The 21938-nt window shown below is 42.5% G+C and overlaps 1 protein-coding gene across 1 annotated transcript in view; it reads left to right on the forward strand.

Moving 5' to 3' along the window:
- Window positions 1-21938, forward strand: part of LOC121325027 (MAM domain-containing glycosylphosphatidylinositol anchor protein 2-like) — a 166748-nt gene that overhangs the window by 60149 nt on the left and 84661 nt on the right. The window contains exon 3 of the mRNA XM_041267324.1: window positions 8301-8475. Coding sequence (XP_041123258.1) covers window positions 8301-8475 — 175 coding nt within the window. The remainder of the gene's footprint in view (window positions 1-8300; window positions 8476-21938) is intronic.

A 21938-nucleotide genomic window follows, 5' to 3' on the forward strand; every position in this document is an offset into this window, starting at 1 on the left:
AAGTAGACCTTTTGGGATACCTGTGAAGCAGAGAGGGATTCATGTCCTTTTGGCTCTTCAGCTTGCTGCCCCCTTGAACCCAGTCTGAGATGCCACATGTATTTAATGCACAGTCAGACTTGGGGCTTTCAAGCAGACATTAGTATGCACCTGGATTTCTGGATCCCGAATTCTAGGTCACGCGTTGCAGTGCTGATGATGACATCATACAGGCTGTACAGGAACAGGTAACCCGTTTCACCTGCGTGGGTCGGCATTCTCTGTAACTGGAGCACTACTGGCTGTATCACAAAGTTTCAACCTCAATTCCATTTCTGAAGTTTTAAACTCACAGACGTGTCTGTGTGTGTGTGTGTGTGTGTGTGTGTGTGTGTGTGTGTGTGTGTGTGTGTGTGTGTGTGTGTGTGTGTGTGTGTGTGTGTGTGTGTGTGTGTGTGTGCTTTCTTAACAGTGCCCTCAATGATTCAACACACCCCTTTCTAAAAGGAATTTTTTTTTTTTCAGTGCTTCAAACCATACTGTGCTCCTAATTATGAAAAGGAACCAATTGAACCTCTGACCTCTCAGGTCTACATTACTTAAACAATGAATCATTTCTATTGAACCTGAAGTAGAATCGCACTCCTGAAAGGGAGTTGAGCTACCCCTGGTGTATACTATCTACAGCACCAACAACCTGGGCATATGAAAAGGGGTGCTCCCCCGGGATGAAACAGAGAAGTGCAACCACTTTTCTGGTCCAGAAAGAAGTAATGGTGCCTATCGAGGATATGGTGGCATAACCCATACAGCCACAGCTTTCTCTTAGGGTGTCTTGGTTCCTTGTAGCATTGCTCACACACAATTGTGTTCTTTCCAATTAGCTGCGCAGGGTCCCAGATGAGACTGGAGGCCATTCAGTCAGTGGCTGGCAAAGACCGCCTCCCTCAATCCCTCGGTCTGCGGGATAGCGCCAGGTCGTTAGGTCACAGGATAGTTGTATGTCACAGCGTGGATTGTTCTGTCGGACGTTTCTTAACGGAGAGGAGTAAATGCTGACAGTTGCTTTGACTGACGCCTTTATTGTGTGTCAGTAAAATGGCTGTTTTTCATGTCAGTCTTCTGGAGCCTTGCCTCGTGCTCCACATGTAAAGGTTGTAAGTGTGTTGTTCAGTTTAGTTCGGGTCGTCCCCGCTCAAGGAAGTCTCTGGTTACAGTGTGTGTTCTGCACACAACAAGGTGTTTTACTATCAAGAGCCTTTAAGCTACAGTTTAAACTAAAGCTGTTCTTAGAGGTCATTACATAGATTTAAAAAAGCAAAGCCATGATTTGATTTCTTGGTAACACTTTACATTAACCCTTTGCACTCAATTTATTCAGCGCTTGTCAGGCGCGTCAGGTCCAATTTATTTTCACACGTGCTGTTTATTTTACACACACTATTTAAAATATATTTTTTAATGAGTAAAACATGTTTAAAAAGCAATGCATGGCAAGATGACATCAGTACTGCATCTCCAGCCAAGCCCCACCCCTTGTTCGCTGTATTTTTCACATACCTCTTTATCTCTGTGGTGCATGGGGCTATCTGTATGGCTCAGATACACCCCTTTTTTTCTGCTTCATTCAGTTCCTATCGCTCTCACTTGGCCATTGAAAGGTTTTCTTGGCTTTTTCCGGAGAAAAAAACGACTAGAGACCTGTGCTTTACGTCTTTCTGATGATGTGGGATAGGGTCCAACATCGGACTGGAAAGGGAAAATTGTAATGTCGAACCTGGTCGTAGGAGAGAGACAGAGTGTTAATTGTCATTACACTGTAGTGACACAATTATAACACACATGGTTGTGTAATTACAATGCAACAACATGCTTAATTACAAAATGAAAAATACTGTTAGCAGTATTTGTAGCTTCACTGTATTGACATATGCAGTGGGATATTTCCAAAGTATTTACTTTGTAACCATCTGCATAATTACACAGTGTAGTTACAGACACTTACTGTAAAGAGTTAACAATGTATTTTACTCTAAAGATTTGTTTAATTGTTTTCCAGTTGAAACAAAGGAATCCAGACATGGTAAAGAGTAAATGGTATTGCTGTTTTTTTTTCCTTTAAAAAGCTTTGCCCTCAGCTAAGCTGAGCAGAAGCGCTGTTAAAGTACATTCAACCAAGGCGAAGCTGTCTTGACACAAGTTGTCTGTAGATTCCATTAAGATGTTGAAGCGATTCCTCCTACAGTAGTTAACATCCCTGCTCTCGCATTTGGTAGCTAATGACTGGAAACGTTTCACTGCTGTGTCTTCTGTCTTTCCATTTGTGTGTCCTTCACCGTGTTCAGTGTGAGGCTACAATTCATATCACAGAGTAAGGAGGCTGGGAGGAGAAACGCCAGCAGAATACAAGACTCTCTCCCCATGCCGGCGCAGTAGCGCAGCACTCTGTAGCTTCAAACAGGCAGGATGACAAGATTGTGAATAGACCGTGCATTTAATTATGAAACAGTATTTCAAAGCAACATCCACTGAGGATTCATGGAATGACGATATGGGATAGTAAAGAATTCAAGTCTAACCTTTTGCTTGCACTGACTTATTCTTTGGCTGAGGAGAGAAATGCGTTCACTCAATAAGTCAGCATTGAATTAGACAGCACTCGCAGCCTGCTGACAGTGTATTCTGTGGTTAAGTATTCCAGCAATGACATTTGTATGTTTTAATGGCTTTATTGCAGGGCCTTACTGTGCAAAGACAAAGACAAGTATCCACTGAGGAATGAGAAAATTGCACAAAAATAGACAAGAATCAACTTAGGTACTAGAAGGAGCTGATCAGTGATGTGTTATTGACAGTTTAATAAAGTAAACATTGTTTTATTCATCTCAGTACTTGCGTTTTGCTCTTGCTTTTTAAAATAGACAATGCTATGCCTGTTATTATACATACATACACGCACGCACGTACGAACATACATACATACATACATGCATACATACTCTAATTCGAAACAGTTTATTACATAGCAAATTAGCACCACATATTGAATGAGTAATAAATAATAATAACAGCCCTATTACTAATAATGGAATTGCCTTTCCATAGACTGCAGCATGTAACTCCGCCGCTGTTTAGATCAATGGAGGAGAACCCATTGCCATTACAATTACCCAATCAGCCCCAACATAAGTAATAATCACAACAACAACAGATAAAATCACTAGCAGCTGCACGTCTACAGAGGGCAGCTTCGGGTCTGCTGTCCCCTGCTGTCCCCTGCTGTCTCTGCGGAGAGCATGTATGAAGGAAGAAGTTGTTGATCGGCCTGCTTTAGGGTTTGTTGTGTTGTTTCCTGATGCCTCTTTGTTTGCTTGATGCGTTTTACACAGAGAGCTTCTTTCAGCTTTGCATCCAGGTGACATGCAGTGATTATGTTAAGTGGCTTTCAACCTCATCTTGCATTGATTCCCACAATAGACTCTCACATGGCTACAACTCAACTCAGCGACACACATTTCTTCTCCAATTAAAAACTCTTTCTTTCTGTATTTGAATCCCTTACTTCCATAGGTCTTTATTGAGCCCAGTGTCTAATCCTTTCAGAATAAATGGACACATCCTTTGTATTTACTTAGAGTGCAACACTAAGTGACGGAACATTTCACACAAATGATGATGTTTTTTTTTTTTAAATGAGGAATCATCATTAAGTGGCTTAGTTTGTTGCTCAGTGATCGATTAGTGAAGATTTTCAGCATGCTGATGTGTCAAGCCACATTACCATCAATTTCCATTACAAGAGAGTTATTAATAATACAGCAACTATTTTAAAACATTCAGCAAAGCACACAAGCTGGCTGCCTGTCATTACTTTCACATCACAAACACATTCATAGATTTAAACAGAATTAAGCGAGTGTAGTTACCATGGCATCAAAAGCCTGGAAGTACCTTCACTGTTTGTTTTCAAACACACTTTCCCTTGACAAAGGCATGTTAAACATAGTGAAACGTTGGGAAGGTGGCTCTTTTGAGCCATAATATAACAAAAGGCATGCGTAGTATTTAAAAAGTGAAATATGTGGAAAGTCTATGAGCTGGATTTAAGACCCTTTGTTTAAGAATATTGCAACATGAAGACAAACGGAAATGAAGAGCTCCAGCTAAGGGAGACGATGAGACAGGTGGAACTGCAGAGAGTGCATCACTGAAGATGAGACAGGTGGAACTGCACAATGTGCATCACTGAAGATGAGACAGGTGGAACTGCAGAAAGTGCATCACTGAAGATGAGACAGGTGGAACTGCACAAAGTGCATCACTGAAGATGAGACAGGTGGAACTGCACAAAGTGCATCACTGAAGATGAGACAGGTGGAACTGCACAAAGTGCATCACTGAAGATGAGACAGGTGGAACTGCACAATGTGCATCACTGAAGATGAGACAGGTGGAACTGCAGAGAGTGCATCACTGAAGATGAGACAGGTGGAACTGCAGAAAGTGCATCACTGAAGATGAGACAGGTGGAACTGCACAAAGTGCATCACTGAAGATGAGACAGGTGGAACTGCAGAAAGTGCATCACTGAAGATGAGACAGGTGGAACTGCACAAAGTGCATCACTGAAGATGAGACAGGTGGAACTGCACAAAGTGCATCACTGAAGATGAGACAGGTGGAACTGCAGAGAGTGCATCACTGAAGATGAGACAGGTGGAACTGCACAAAGTGCATCACTGAAGATGAGACAGGTGGAACTGCACAAAGTGCATCACTGAAGATGAGACAGGTGGAACTGCACAAAGTGCATCACTGAAGATGAGACAGGTGGAACTGCACAAAGTGCATCACTGAAGATGAGACAGGTGGAACTGCACAAAGTGCATCACTGAAGATGAGACAGGTGGAACTGCACAAAGTGCATCACTGAAGATGAGACAGGTGGAACTGCACAAAGTGCATCACTGAAGATGAGACAGGTGGAACTGCACAAAGTGCATCACTGAAGATGAGACAGGTGGAACTGCACAAAGTGCATCACTGAAGATGAGACAGGTGGAACTGCACAAAGTGCATCACTGAAGATGAGACAGGTGGAACTGCACAAAGTGCATCACTGAAGATGAGACAGGTGGAACTGCACAAAGTGCATCACTGAAGATGAGACAGGTGGAACTGCACAAAGTGCATCACTGAAGATGAGACAGGTGGAACTGCACAAAGTGCATCACTGAAGATGAGACAGGTGGAACTGCACAAAGTGCATCACTGAAGATGAGACAGGTGGAACTGCACAAAGTGCATCACTGAAGATGAGACAGGTGGAACTGCACAAAGTGCATCACTGAAGATGAGACAGGTGGAACTGCACAAAGTGCATCACTGAAGATGAGACAGGTGGAACTGCACAAAGTGCATCACTGAAGATGAGACAGGTGGAACTGCACAAAGTGCATCACTGAAGATGAGACAGGTGGAACTGCACAAAGTGCATCACTGAAGATGAGACAGGTGGAACTGCACAAAGTGCATCACTGAAGATGAGACAGGTGGAACTGCACAAAGTGCATCACTGAAGATGAGACAGGTGGAACTGCAGAAAGTGCATCACTGAAGATGAGACAGGTGGAACTGCACAAAGTGCATCACTGAAGATGAGACAGGTGGAACTGCACAAAGTGCATCACTGAAGATGAGACAGGTGGAACTGCAGAGAGTGCATCACTGAAGATGAGACAGGTGGAACTGCAGAGAGTGCATCACTGAAGATGAGACAGGTGGAACTGCACAAAGTGCATCACTGAAGATGAGACAGGTGGAACTGCAGAGAGTGCATCACTGAAGATGAGACAGGTGGAACTGCACAAAGTGCATCACTGAAGATGAGACAGGTGGAACTGCAGAAAGTGCCCCACTGTTTGACCTTACTATATCAAACAGGTCATACCGTATCATTACAGCACAGTGGCACATGGGGGATATCCATTCCCATTGCTTCTTCTTTAACCAAATCAGTATAGCATGTATTTCAGTGGCCCCAGATACCTTTTGTTTGTGAAGAGCATGATAATAAATTAAAGGCTTGTTACAATGTAGGTCATCCACAAAGGAAGCCCGAGCAAAGCAAGACTGTCCTGGAGCTGAGTGAAGGATTGGCGAAGCCCGAGCAAAGCAAAGCTGTCCTGGAGCTGAGTGAAGGATCGGCTCCACTCCGCAGCACCGCTGGCACCGGGGGGCATGCAGAAGGGCCTTCCTAAAAGGACAGCGATCATACAAACGGATCAATTAGCATTTCCATACACTGTTTTGTGGAGGGCCATGTTACTTTAGTAAAGAATACAGATGAAGCACTCAAAGTATCTCGGCCCAGGCAGAACCTCGTTTAGGAAGACATGGTGTCGGAACGTCTGTTCACAGCTTCAGGACTTACCCCACGCTGTCTTTCATCGCCGACTGACATCTGTACCTGCTAACTTGCTGCTGAGTTTTATGTTGCATGATTTATGATTGATTATGTGTTTTTTACTCCATGCCCTGGATAAGCTAAGAAATAAATAATAATAAATTAATAATAAATAAGAACTCGACTCATCTGGATAAATAAAGGTTTTGATTGATTGATTGATTGATTGATTGATTTGATTGATTGATTGATTGATTTTGTTGATGAATTCGCTGAACACGCGACTTATTACTGTAAATGAAAACACTGTATATTATTATTATTATTATTATTATTATTATTATTATTATTATTATTATTATTATTGTTTATTTAGCAAACATCTTTATCCAAAGCAACTTACAGAAAATTGAACAAAATATCAAAGGATATAAATTACGGGCAATAAAAATGCAAAGCAAACACATATATGCAAATTCAATATAAATAAAGGGGAGAATACAAAAAGATATGTAAATAGGAATTTACAAATAGAGTTCCTAGCCTGAGTTCCAGAAGAGAATCTGCCAGGGCACACTGAATGCAGTCCTTCTCAGTGGTGAGGTGAGGTGCTGCTGACACGGTTCTGGGCGTTAGGCAGGCACAGAGGGGCAGGAGCTGGGAGGGAGTCTGGTCCTTCAGTGTCTCCCAGCGTGAGTCTCCATTAGCAATCAAGCTAGTCCTGCTCTCACAGCTGCAGCCTCAGCAGCTAGAGAGAGTTTATTTCAGATGCCATCAAAAAACATCCATTTAAAATAACCAGCTAATAAACACTTGCATTTGCTTTTTGGATAGCTACGTATGCATCATGAGGTGCAATGTGTCATCCCAGGTTTGAAAGAAAGAAGAAAGAAAAAGAAAAGTGTATTAATAACCACAAGGGTTCCAGCCCCCTTGTGTAATTGTACAGTATTAGCCAAACTGAGAGTGGAAGGTATTGATTGGATGTGTACACTACAGCTAGCTTGTTACATTCCTTGGTAATGGGCAGAATTGATTTGTTTGTCATAAAGAACAGCAGAACGGTATATACAGGGTATTAATGGCAGGCAAGAATGTTTGCTGATTGCAAGTGAATTTAAGAAATAAAGGAGTAAACATCTTGGGGAGATGACCCTTTGAATAACACATTGATGTGTTTATAATTGGAGGGCGTCCACAAAGTGTGTCGTTAGCACATTTCATTTTTTTCTGAAAACCCCCTGTGGAAGGGTAGCTTGGGCAAGACAGGCAAACGACAGCAAAAGCAGGGTGCAGTCTGGAAGAGTCTGCTTAAGCAGTGGATGGTACTCTGCTATGTTTAAAATGAAGCCACATAATAAAAATACAAAAGAACAGTACTCAACAGAGCTAGAGCAAGACAGAGAGCACAGGCATCCTGAGCTGAACTGACTCCTGCAGCCAGCACTGCGCCTAAATACAATCGGAAGAAAAAAGCAAAGCAAAAAAAAAATGTGATCAGGTTAGTCCCAATTTAGCCTGACCACGTTCAAACACACATGCAACGTGCATGTTATTTTAACCTCATCTATGACAAAAGTGTTGTTTGTTTATTTTTATATATGCATATGTTTTTTGAACTTCTTTCAGAATAAAAAAGTGGTTCTAATGACATGTTTTGGCTGAATTCTTAAAGCTGTAAAATCCAAATCTTCATTAGCACCCAGTAGAGGTACTAAACCAGAAATAAGCACAGACAGAATCTTGCTTGTAATTGCACTAATTATATTTTTGTAGTGAATAGCTTTGATAATCCAGCCTATCTAACCCATTGATGTCAATGGCATCACAGGTCCGCCCCAGTGTGCATTGTAGAAGTGCTGATAGTAACTCTGTGCCAACCCAGCCTAAAACCCTCTCTCTGATCCTCACTCAGATCAGGTGGACCAAAACAGCAGGAAGTGCCTCCGACCGGTTCCAGGACTCGAGCGTCTTCAACGAGACCCTGCGGATCAGCAAGATCCAGCGGCACCAGGGGGGGCGCTATTACTGCAAGGCAGAGAATGGGCTGGGCTCGCCCGCCATCAAGTCTATCCGCGTGGACGTCTATTGTAAGTAGACAGCTTCTGAGTCAAGTTCACCAGTCCAACATGTTGGCTCTCTTTTATTCTTCACCTATTTGATAAGTACAGTAAGATCTAAGTGTTGTGCAGTTCTGTAGTAACAGTCAGCAATGACTGTTTTTAATGTGGCAACGATTCATTGCAATGTTAGCACATCAAGGTGTGCCCTATTATGTTCCACAGGGTTGCTTTCAAACAGACAACCCGTCAGATTTTTTTTCCATTTCTGGCAATAGGGGAACATGGTAGAGTTTTGCAAATACTTTAGGCAGTGTAATTGTTGCCTAGTTTTACAGCAATTCTTACAGGTAATAGTGACCCCTTCAGATAAGTCCAGGGAATGGCATAGAAATGCCTCTAACTTGCAATACAAAATGGGTCTGTCTTATATTGTAGACTCAGTGGGGCACAGTCAGGTAGCCAGTGTCCATCCAGCTATCCCGGGTTACTCAGACTGTCCTGAACACATAGAAGGTGCATTCTCCTATATGCTGGAATATCAACCCCTACCTTCTTTAAGCATTGGAGAAAACACATGTTCAAAAAAGTGTTAAGCATAACATAAAGCAGTACGTGTGCAAGGCATCACGATGCATAGCGATACACATCCAATCGCATTTTCATATTAAATTACAGCTACAGTACAAACAGACTCCAGTGGGAAGCGATGAGTTCATGTGTCACATTCCATAATTGCATGAACCACTGTGTAAGGATTTCCTTCGAACCTACAGCAAACCTTTCTGATTCCAGCCTCGAGCCTGTCTGAGCTTTTGCTGTACGGAACCAGCACAAACAGAGGTCTGAAGGCTTTTCTTCTCTGTACCGTTTGTGACGTCACTTGAGTCTGGTAGCTCACAGCAGCCAGTCAGGGTTTTGTCAGTCTGAGTGGCTCAGAATGAAGCCTAGAACACAATGTTAAGGGCTAGATGTCTCCAGCCTGGTGCACTGGGATTATAGCACACATTTCAGGGTGCTCAGTACACTGCAGTATGAAATGCAATTGTGATTTCTTAGGAAAGATAAAGCAGCAGTACAGAAAATGGTGCAGTAGATACACAACAGTAACCAAAGGATCTGACGGTCTGTTCTTTCAAAGCTGACATAAACAGCCTTTGGACTTCCCAGGAGATAATTAGTTGTTATGCATGACTCATCCTTGGGTAAATTTAAAGAGAGAGAGAGAGAGAGAGAGAGAGAGAGAGAGAGAGAGAGAGAGAGAGAGAGAGAGAGAGAGAGAGACATTTGGCATGCCATGCTTTTTCATTTATTTGTATTTATTTATTTACGTTTATGTAGCGTCTTTCATCACAAGTACCTCAAGGCGCTTTACAACATTTTACAACATAATACAAAACTTAAAAGGCAAAGACAATTCCTATAAAACAGTTTACATATATATATATATATATATATATATATATATATATATATATATATATATATATATTATATATATATATATATATATAAGATATATATATATATTATAAAAATCGGTTTTTAATGCTGTTTTAAAAATAGAAAGATTCCCTGCTTTTTTGACTGAGGATGGTTCAGGGGCATGCCACAATATTGGGGCTTTAGCAAGAGAAGACCCTCCCTGCCGCACCATCTTTAACAACCAACAACCCCACACCCTGCCATCTTTAACAACCAACAACCCCACACCCTGCCATCTTTAACAACCAACAACCCCACACCCTGCCATCTTTAACAACCAACAACCCCACACCCTGCCATCTTTAACAACCAACAACCCCACACCCTGCCATCTTTAACAACCAACAACCCCACACCCTGCCATCTTTAACAACCAACAACCACACACCCTGCCATCTTTAACAACCAACAACCCCACACCCTGCCATCTTTAACAACCAACAACCCCACACCCTGCCATCTTTAACAACCAACAACCCCACACCCTGCCATCTTTAACAACCAACAACCCCACACCCTGCCATCTTTAACAACCAACAACCCCACACCCTGCCATCTTTAACAACCAACAACCACACACCCTGCCATCTTTAACAACCAACAACCACACACCCTGCCATCTTTAACAACCAACAACCCCACACCCTGCCATCTTTAACAACCAACAACCACACACCCTGCCATCTTTAACAAACAACAGACACCCTGCCATCTTTAACACCCTGCCATCTTTAACAACCAACCACCCCACACCCTGCCATCTTTAACAACCAACAACCCCACACCCTGCCATCTTTAACAACCAACAACCCCACACCCTGCCATCTTTAACAACCAACAACCCCACACCCTGCCATCTTTAACAACCAACAACCCCACACCCTGCCATCTTTAACAACCAACAACCCCACACCCTGCCATCTTTAACAACCAACAACCCCACACCCTGCCATCTTTAACAACCAACAACCCCACACCCTGCCATCTTTAACAACCAACAACCCCACACCCTGCCATCTTTAACAACCAACAACCCCACACCCTGCCATCTTTAACAACCAACAACCCCACACCCTGCCATCTTTAACAACCAACAACCCCACACCCTGCCATCTTTAACAACCAACAACCCCACACCCTGCCATCTTTAACAACCAACAACCCCACACCCTGCCATCTTTAACAACCAACAACCCCACACCCTGCCATCTTTAACAACAACAGACACCCTGCCATCTTTAACAACTAACAGACACCCTGCCATCTTTAACAACCAACAACCCCACACCCTGCCATCTTTAACAACCAACAACCCCACACCCTGCCATCTTTAACAACCAACAACCACACACCCTGCCATCTTTAACAACCAACAACCACACACCCTGCCATCTTTAACAACCAACAACCCCACACCCTGCCATCTTTAACAACCAACAACCCCACACCCTGCCATCTTTAACAACCAACAACCCCACACCCTGCCATCTTTAACAACCAACAACCCCACACCCTGCCATCTTTAACAACCAACAACCCCACACCCTGCCATCTTTAACAACCAACAACCCCACACCCTGCCATCTTTAACAACCAACAACCCCACACCCTGCCATCTTTAACAACCAACAACCCCACACCCTGCCATCTTTAACAACCAACAACCCCACACCCTGCCATCTTTAACAACCAACAACCCCACACCCTGCCATCTTTAACAACCAACAACCCCACACCCTGCCATCTTTAACAACCAACAACCCCACACCCTGCCATCTTTAACAACCAACAACCCCACACCCTGCCATCTTTAACAACCAACAACCCCACACCCTGCCATCTTTAACAACCAACAACCCCACACCCTGCCATCTTTAACAACCAACAACCCCACACCCTGCCATCTTTAACAACCAACAACCCCACACCCTGCCATCTTTAACAACCAACAACCCCACACCCTGCCATCTTTAACAACCAACAACCCCACACCCTGCCATCTTTAACAACTAACAACCCCACACCCTGCCATCTTTAACAACCAACAACCCCACACCCTGCCATCTTTAACAACCAACAACCCCACACCCTGCCATCTTTAACAACCAACAACCCCACACCCTGCCATCTTTAACAACTAACAACCCCACACCCTGCCATCTTTAACAACCAACAACCCCACACCCTGCCATCTTTAACAACCAACAACCCCACACCCTGCCATCTTTAACAACCAACAACCCCACACCCTGCCATCTTTAACAACCAACAACCCCACACCCTGCCATCTTTAACAACCAACAACCCCACACCCTGCCATCTTTAACAACCAACAACCCCACACCCTGCCATCTTTAACAACCAACAACCCCACACCCTGCCATCTTTAACAACCAACAACCCCACACCCTGCCATCTTTAACAACCAACAACCCCACACCCTGCCATTTTTAACAACCAACAGGCACCCTGCCATCTTTAACAACCAACAACCCCACACCCTGCCATCTTTAACAACCAACAGACACCCTGCGATCTTTACCACTAGATTAGCTGCCTGGAGTCTTACTATCCTGTAAACTGTGACAGGCTGTAGTTTTCTAATGGCACCGCAGGCTGCTATTATGTCTGGCTCAGTGGCAGGGCATTTAATAGAGTGCTTGATTCACTGGCTCTAATATTAGAGTCACTTTGGGTAGCCATGGTGTTTATGAGTGCCATTAACATCCAGCCTTGTGCAGTGTTTACAGCCAGAATTTCCCTCCTCTGAGTGCTTCACTGGCTGCTGAGAGAGAGAGAGAGAGAGAGAGAGAGAGAGAGAGAGAGAGAGAGAGAGAGAGAGAGAGAGAGAGAGAGAGCAAAGCACCTATAAATGCAGTTTAAATTAGAACATAGCATGTTTACTGCTCAATATAAACCTGTTTTTCAATATAAACCTGGTATATTGCTATTAAGGTTGGCTTGGTCCCATGTGCGCTTATAAATGCAGTCCTGGCAGCACACTCTAAAGAAAGCATGCACCGTACTTGTGATTGAGAATGTAAAAGTAATCAAAAAGGATGAAAACATTGTAGCTTTTTATTTTAAATTTGGAGACAAAATTTCTTCGAAAAGAGAACAGCTGACAGAATCAGTAGGTTTTTTTAAGTTGTTTAGTTGAACAACAACGTATGGTTTGCTGTTTGCATCCAGACCTTGGCTTTCTAGTCAATTCAATGGGCTGAGATGCCAATTCATCACAAAGCTGTGAGTGGAAACTCACCTATGCTGTTAATATTGGAACTGAATTCAGAAAGAAAGAAAGAAAGAAAGAAAGAAAGAAAGAAAGAAAAAAAAAAAAAAAAAAAAAAAAAAAAAGAAAGAAAAGAAAAAAAAGAAAGAAAGAAAGAAAGAAAGAAAGAAAGAAAGAAAGAAAGAAAGAAAGAAAGAAAGAAAGAAGTTATAGATATTGGAAGAAAACTGTTGCAAAAGCTTAAGAAATTCCTTCCTATACTGTAGTGCAAAATGGAGCCCTTGTTCTGTGAAGCAGTACAGAGATAGACAAGACAAATACCTTCCAAGTACTTCAGAAACCCTGCGACGATCATCCGCAGTAGAAGCACCCAAGCGCTGTAACATTTTCTTATTGATTGCTTTTCTTTCCAAAAGCAGCTCTACAGAACAGGGTGCTTTCTTGTGCTGCCTTTTCTTTATTCTTTAAACAGAACAGATACAGAAGAGAACAACTCCCCTCTGAGATCTAACTGATCTCTCCTTTACAGCTCTGGCTATTTTTAGTGGCTGTCTTGGAAGCTGCAGCTTGCAACACATTTAACATAGCCATTTGAAGTAGTGCAATAAAGATGTTTTGAAATGTAATAAAACGATACATTATCTTTATTGTACTGTCAAAACATGTTGATCGTACAGTATGAGTGAGTTGGAGACAAACATTGAGTTTGGATTCTTCGTTTACTGTGGTATACCATTTCAAAACATACAACAGTGTAGTGAAGCACAGGCATACATGGTAAACATGGTAAAGCCGAGTAAAAGACAGGGGTGGAGCTGACAGCTAATGGGTGTGTTCATAACTGGGGGCCAGTAGCAAGGATCGTTTGCGTTACATTTCTCATCAATACACACATTGTCTCTTGCATTGATTGGTGTATTGTATATTATATTGTATTATATTACAGCAATCTTGGAATACGTTCTCAGTCTATTAGATTTGCTGTCTACAGAATGGATGCCTCTCTGGATGCATATTAATCAGTTGTGAGAGCGACAGAGCATCAACACTCTGTATGTGCTTCATATGGCAGGTGTTTCTCAGGTGCGTTATACAGATCTGTATGTGTACACAGTCCTGCTATTTCACTGCCGCCTTTCTGATCCTCTATTATTATTTCTTTCTTCCTAGCATGGTTCAGAGATGTTTTTATGTCAGTATAATAGCAGGTTAAATGGTTATGTGTGAAACACTAGAATGTAATAAGATAAATGGGGCCCACGAAGTTTAAATTTCGATGGATGCTACGTTCCCCGGCGCTGTGCCGATCTCTGTAATTAAGAGATGTAAATAAGCTCTTTAGAGACAGAGGAAGCAGACCTTTGTCGCTGTTGAATCCCTTGTCAATGGCAGACATCAATGTTCCACCCACCAAATTCTTACCTTTAGAAACTAATTATCATGTTGGTAAGCAACCTACCTTGTGAAATACAATACTTCTGTATCTGTCACCCCGGTTTGTATTGTCATCTTCCAGTCCAGTAACGATGCAGTCCATGTGTATTGGATTGTATATTCTGAATTTGTTCTGGCTTGGGTTTTGTGATTGCTTGATTGGATCTGAGTTAATGTCTCCTTTGTTGGGGAACCAAGAAAACCACTTTTATCAGCTTTTGGAAATGTCAGCCGTATGCTTTTAGTGGCTTTAGATAGCTATAAAGAAAATACAATTCCATCCCAATGGAGAATGTATTTTGGTATGGCTCCTGGTTTAAGTTCTAGCTTGATGAACACCTCTCAGGTGCTGCAGTGTAAGGGAAAGGAGCGCACACAAGATTGAATTCCACACTGATTGAAAATCTATTGTAAACCCCTTCATATATACGACCTCTTATATATATTTTTTTACAGATTTTAAACTCAAAATTAGACAGAATACAATTGCTGTATTGCACAGTAAACAGTACCATTGGAAATACAGAACAGATGAACCATATATCTGATGCACAATATAAAAAATGAGTAACAAAATATGAAGGACAGTCAATGGATTGGGAATAGGGCAGGTCCATTTGAAAACTGAAAGAGTCCCCCAAATTTAGCAATTACTTCCAAAACCTGTTATTAAAAAAAAAAAAAAAAGTTTATTAAAGTACAGGAAATGAAAGGGTTTTGGGTGAATCCGGTAAAATAAAAATACAATCCAATTCTCCTGAAAGCTAGGCATGAATATTTCAATGACGTCCAGTCACATTTATCAGTATACAATCTCTTTCCCAAGTCTTTTAATAATGATTCGGGGCAACATTGTGAAATGAATGGCTGTGCCCTGCCTGTCTGAGTATAAAGAATTCCAGTCATGAATAGGAATTGTAATGATATTAATAGAGATGGTGAAAAAAGAATGCTTGAGCCCTTCCAGTGACTGAATCATACTCACAATCAATCACTGCTCCCAGAACGGACTCAATGGGGCTTGGCTACCAAAGGCTCAAACGAGATATTATGCAAATGTGAGACGCTTGGAAGCCTTAAAAAAATATTGATATCTACAATTTTTCATCAGAGGGAAACATTCATTTAATTTCAGGCCTTTCTCACAAAAGAAAAAAGTAGATCTTTGCCTGAAGGTTAGACTTAACGGTGAGCAGTTTATTAATCTGCATTTACTGCCCATTTATTGAAAAGGGATGGACCGCTTCAGTGTTTTTTTCATTTGACAGAAATCAAATCTCTGTCAGTATACTGGATAAGCCGAGCGGGGCATTTTGAAAAAAAATCAAATGACCACTGTCTTGACACATCTAAAGGAGAATGTTTCAAGGGGGTGCCATCATCATCTTCATATTTACCCTCGTAAACGTTTTGTGCGGTATGCCACGTTGTGAGCATAGCAGAGTTTGATCAGACATATTGAAGGGATGGTAAAGCGTAGACAAGCATGGCTAAGCACACATACACAGAGGAGGAGCTGAGGGAAAATATGAAAGCTGCACAACTGCTCTGCAGTTTACTACGATTTACGTCTATAAAGGTTACAGATACTTCCTCAAAGGAACTTGAAGTGTTGTTGTTGCAATCCATCCAGAAGTTCAAACCTCAATCATAAACCAGTTTCTTTGTATCGCTGTACAAGAATGCCAGTATTACCTGAGTGGGAAGATCTATCTGTTTGTTCCTATTGTATCACAAAAACTGCCCGGTGTGCTGATCTAGCAGGACAGAGGCTGGACACAAACAGCCCAGTGTGCTGATCTAGCAGGACAGAGGCTGGACACAAACAGCCCAGTGTGCTGATCTAGCAGGACAGAGGCTGGACACAAACAGCCCGGTGTGCTGATCTAGCAGGACAGAGGCTGGACACAAACAGCCCAGTGTGCTTATCTAGCAGGACAGAGACTGGACACAAACAGCCTGGTGTGCTGATCTAGCAGGACAGAGACTGGACACAAACAGCCCAGTGTGCTTATCTAGCAGGACAGAGGTTGGACACAAACAGCCCAGTGTGCTTATCTAGCAGGACAGAGGTTGGACACAAACAGCCCAGTGTGCTTATCTAGCAGGACAGAGGCTGGACACAAACAGCCCAGTGTGCTGATCTAGCAGGACAGAGGCTGGACACAAACAGCCCAGTGTGCTGATCTAGCAGGACAGAGGCTGGACACCAACTGAGGTGACTGTGCACACCGCCGCCATCGTCTTAAACACTGTGCAAAAGAGCCAGGCTCTTCTGCATTTGTGGTTGTAAAGCTTTTAACTTCATCTTACAGAATCTCAGAATCTGTAACGGGAGTGGGCTGCTTAATACCGCCAGTGACACTCATTCCCCCTTAACCACGCTGATCTGTGAGATCTGAGTCACAGGACCAATCTTGGCCCCATTATTCTTTGCAGAGGCTGCTATAAGCAGCACCTTAGACAGAAATGTGCCTTATTGTTGGACTCCTTGAGTGGACTTCAGACAACTTCTCAGTTTAAACCTTGGGATACTGCACTGAATCTCAAAACTGGGATGTCTACATAATAAGATGCTTACCAGAGGCTGAAGGCATTAGTTTGTTGCTGAAGAGGCAAACAAATAGAAAGAATGATGGATTCTGGCAGACAAGTGAAATCTTCAAGAGGCAATCAAAAGGATCGGATGTCAGCATGCTGCCTGAGCTGGGTCTCATTATTTCTTTATTGCTGCTACACTGAGGTGAGTTTGGGGAGTTAATTACAACTGTTCAGCTTAAACTGCATCAGGCAAGCGAGACAGACAGGCATAGAGAACTCCCTTTTTAAGTCAACATGAACAATTCTATGAGAACACAAAGTGCAGTCATCTTTTCTTTTTATATATTTCCACAAGAAAATGATGTATGCAGGTGTCAGTGAGATGCAGTGGTCTGGTTTCTGAGGATGGGCTGTCAGTATTGTTGTATTTGCATGGCTTGCCCCTTTAACACCCCTCATTGCTGTGGCCTTTGATTAGATGTACTCTTAAAGCTGCTTTTCAATAGTGGATTTCTTGTGTGTATTTCTAGTGGCCTGCTGAGACACTTATGGGAGCAAGCTGTGCTTATCCTGCAGAGGGTTTCACGTTCAACAACTAGAATGAAATAAAGCTTGATTCTCTGTAGGAAGCCAGACCCTGACTGCGGCTTGCTTCCTGGCGGGTTTGCAGTCATCGGGTGGGTTGACAGGGTTGAGCCGCTGTGTTTATTCCAAAGACAGACTGTTGCTTTTAAAATGGTAATTGTGTTGTGCTTGTAAAACTAACCACACTTTAACATGGCCCCGAGTTTAGGCGTGATTCTCAAATTGAAATGCAGACTCTGCTAAATGATTTAAATTGCTTAGCCCTGCACTGTAAACTCAATTTTGAGTGATTTGCTTTTCTGAATGATATGAGTAAGTTATGCAGATCTAATTATTTGTGTGGGTAGTCGAGGGAAGAGAAATAAACGAGTGGGTGACAGTAGGGCAGTGTACCAAAATACTGTACACAATTTTTCTATACTGATTAGTTTACTTGTTTGGCATATTTTTGTTAAAAGTTAATTTGCAGTTAACGTATGGTAAGGTTTGGCGCAATACAGATTATCACATAAATCACACAAATTAATCTCAAACACATTTCACTAATTAGTCTCATTAGTGATTGTCAAGAGATGCAGAATTGCCTTCTTTCAGTGGCCACATCCTGTGTTTGTACCCACATCAATGCTCCCCCCTGCAACAACACTGATGCTGTTTTTCTGTCCCCACGACTGCCGTTCAATCTGGCTACAAACACACTGGAAGTTATCATTATTTATTAGCAATGACACCTTTAGACAGCTGTTATCAGATATTGAGATGTTTACTGACCGTTGGTTTAAATTATCAGTCCTTCCCGATTTGATACTTACCACCTTGGGGAAGTCAGTTTTGCTGCATTTTTCTTGCAGTAGATTGTAATAGAAGTTATACAGAAGTAGTTGTTAAAGGATCAAATGTGATTGTTTTCTTTTTTCAATTCCCCCCAGTCTGCAGCCTTTGCTGCATACTGAAGATTTCTCAGTAACCTGTTCATATGCCAACCTTCAGTGCTTGAGTTTCAATTCAGGTGCTTTGCTTAAAAAGGCTTAAACACTTTGAGATCCACCAGCTGACTGGAAGACTAAACCTCTGTCTGTCTAATGCAACCACTGAGAAAATTCACCCTTGGGTTAAACCAGTCACTCTGCATCTACCTTGTCTACCAGCATGATTTTAGAGTTTATCAGAGGTGTGCACAAAGACTTGTTCCTGAGCATGAACTGAGTATCTGTCATTGGAACTGGGTATCTGTCATTGGATCTGGGTATCTGTCATTGGAACTGAGTATCTGTCATTGGAACTGGGTATCTGTCATTGGAACTGGATATCTGCCATTGGAGCCGGGTATCTGTCATTGGAACTGGATATCTGTCATTGGAACTGGATATCTGTCATTGGAGCTAGGTATCTGTCATTGGAACTGGGTATCTGTCATTGGATCTGGGTATCTGTCATTGGAACTGGATATCTGTCATTGGAACTGGGTATCTGTCATTGGAACTGGATATCTGTCATTGGAGCCGGGTATCTGTCATTGGAACTGGGTATCTGTCATTGGATCTGGGTATCTGTCATTGGAACTGGGTATCTGTCATTGGATCTGGGTATCTGTCATTGGAACTGGATATCTGTCATTGGATCTGGGTATCTGTCATTGGAACTGGGTATCTGTCATTGGAACTGGATATCTGTCATTGGAGCTGGGTATCTGTCATTGGAACTGGGTATCTGTCATTGGAACTGGGTATCTGTCATTGGAGCTGGGTATCTGTCATTGGAACTGGATATCTGTCATTGGAGCCAGGTATCTGTCATTGGAACTGGGTATCTGACATTGGATCTGGGTATCTGTCATTGGATACTGGGTATCTGTCATTGGAACTGGGTATCTGTCATTGGAGCTGGGTATCTGTCATTGGATCTGGGTATCTGTCATTGGAACTGGGTATCTGTCATTGGATCTGGGTATCTGTCATTGGAACTGGATATCTGTCATTGGAACTGTCTGGGTATCTGTCATTGGAACTGGATATCTGTCATTGGAGCCGGGTATCTGTCATTGGAACTGGGTATCTGTCATTGGAGCTGGGTATCTGTCATTGGAACTGGATATCTGTCATTGGATCTGGGTATCTGTCATTGGAACTGGGTATCTGTCATTGGAACTGGATATCTGTCATTGGATCTGGGTATCTGTCATTGGAACTGGGTATCTGTCATTGGAACTGGATATCTGTCATTGGAGCCGGGTATCTGTCATTGGAACTGGATATCTGTCATTGGAGCCAGGTATCTGTCATTGGAACTGGGTATCTGTCATTGGGTATCTGTCTGGGTATCTGTCATTGGAACTGGGTATCTGTCATTGGAACTGGGTATCTGTCATTGGAACTGGGTATCTGTCATTGGAACTGGATATCTGTCATTGGAGCCGGGTATCTGTCATTGGAACTGGGTATCTGTCATTGGATCTGGGTATCTGTCATTGGAACTGGATATCTGTCATTGGAACTGGGTATCTGTCATTGGAACTGGGTATCTGTCATTGGAGCTGGGTATCTGTCATTGGATCTGGGTATCTGTCATTGGAGCTGGGTATCTGTCATTGGAACTGGGTATCTGTCATTGGAGCTGGGTATCTGTCATTGGAACTGGGTATCTGTCATTGGAACTGGGTATCTGTCATTGGAACTGGGTATCTGTCATTGGAGCTGGGTATCTGTCATTGGATCTGTCTGGGTATCTGTCATTGGATCTGGGTATCTGTCATTGGAGCTGGGTATCTGTCATTGGAGCTGGGTATCTGTCATTGGAACTGGAGCTGGGTATCTGTCATTGGAGCTGGGTATCTGTCATTGGAACTGGATATCTGTCATTGGAGCTGGGTATCTGTCATTGGAACTGGGTATCTGTCATTGGGTATCTGTCTGGGTATCTGTCATTGGAACTGGGTATCTGTCATTGGAACTGGGTATCTGTCTGGGTATCTGTCATTGGAACTGGATATCTGTCATTGGATCTGGGTATCTGTCATTGGAACTGGGTATCTGTCATTGGAACTGGGTATCTGTCATTGGAACTGGGTATCTGTCATTGGAACTGGGTATCTGTCATTGGAACTGGGTATCTGTCATTGGAACTGGGTATCTGTCATTGGAACTGGAGCCGGGTATCTGTCATTGGAGACGGGTATCTGTCATTGGAACTGGGTATCTGTCATTGGAACTGGGTATCTGTCATTGGAACTGGGTATCTGTCATTGGAACTGGGTATCTGTCATTGGAACTGGGTATCTGTCATTGGAACTGGGTATCTGTCATTGGAACTGGGTATCTGTCATTGGAACTGGGTATCTGTCATTGGAACTGGGTATCTGTCATTGGAACTGGGTATCTGTCATTGGAACTGGGTATCTGTCATTGGATCTGGGTATCTGTCATTGGATCTGGGTATCTGTCATTGGATCTGGGTATCTGTCATTGGAACTGGGTATCTGTCATTGGAACTGGGTATCTGTCATTGGAACTGGGTATCTGTCATTGGAACTGGGTATCTGTCATTGGAACTGGGTATCTGTCATTGGAGACGGGTATCTGTCATTGGAACTGGATATTTTGAGTAGTCCAAAACAAGGACAACAATCATTGGTATGTTTCCAAATGATTACATTTTGTGTGGCCAATTAATAAATTGCTAAATGGAAGATTAACTGACAGCTCTATAGCGTAGCAGATTTCTAGAAGATTAAATTCAAAGCAAGGCAGGACAGATCTAAATAACAAAGGTACGAAAGAAAATAAGAGATCCAAGCTCTATAAGCGTTAGCAGATTTCTAAAGATTAAATCACAGTACAAGGCATGGACAGATCTAAATAACAAAGGTACGAAAGAAATAAGAATAGCCAAGTCCTGATGAGCGAAGAAAGAAAGAAAGAAAAAAAGGAAAACACACTGATAGATACAGAAAGGCAGAAAAATATGATTATAGAAAGAGATTAGATGCTTTAATCAAGCTGGCTAGGCCCATTTTTATTGATATAGATGGATTCCTTTGTCTATGTAGTCTATTCGATTGTCTGCAACTTTGTGCAAGTTCTGAAATGAAGCGCGTCACCACTGGGGTTGGGTCCCTGTCAAGAAGCAGGACAGTGGCATCATGTGCATCTTATTAACAAGCTCAGTGCTGTGTTGTCAGTATTGAAATGTGCATATAAGCATTTAATATGATGAAACA

This window comes from Polyodon spathula, chromosome 12, assembly GCF_017654505.1.
Source record: "Polyodon spathula isolate WHYD16114869_AA chromosome 12, ASM1765450v1, whole genome shotgun sequence".
Lineage (NCBI taxonomy): Eukaryota > Metazoa > Chordata > Actinopteri > Acipenseriformes > Polyodontidae > Polyodon > Polyodon spathula.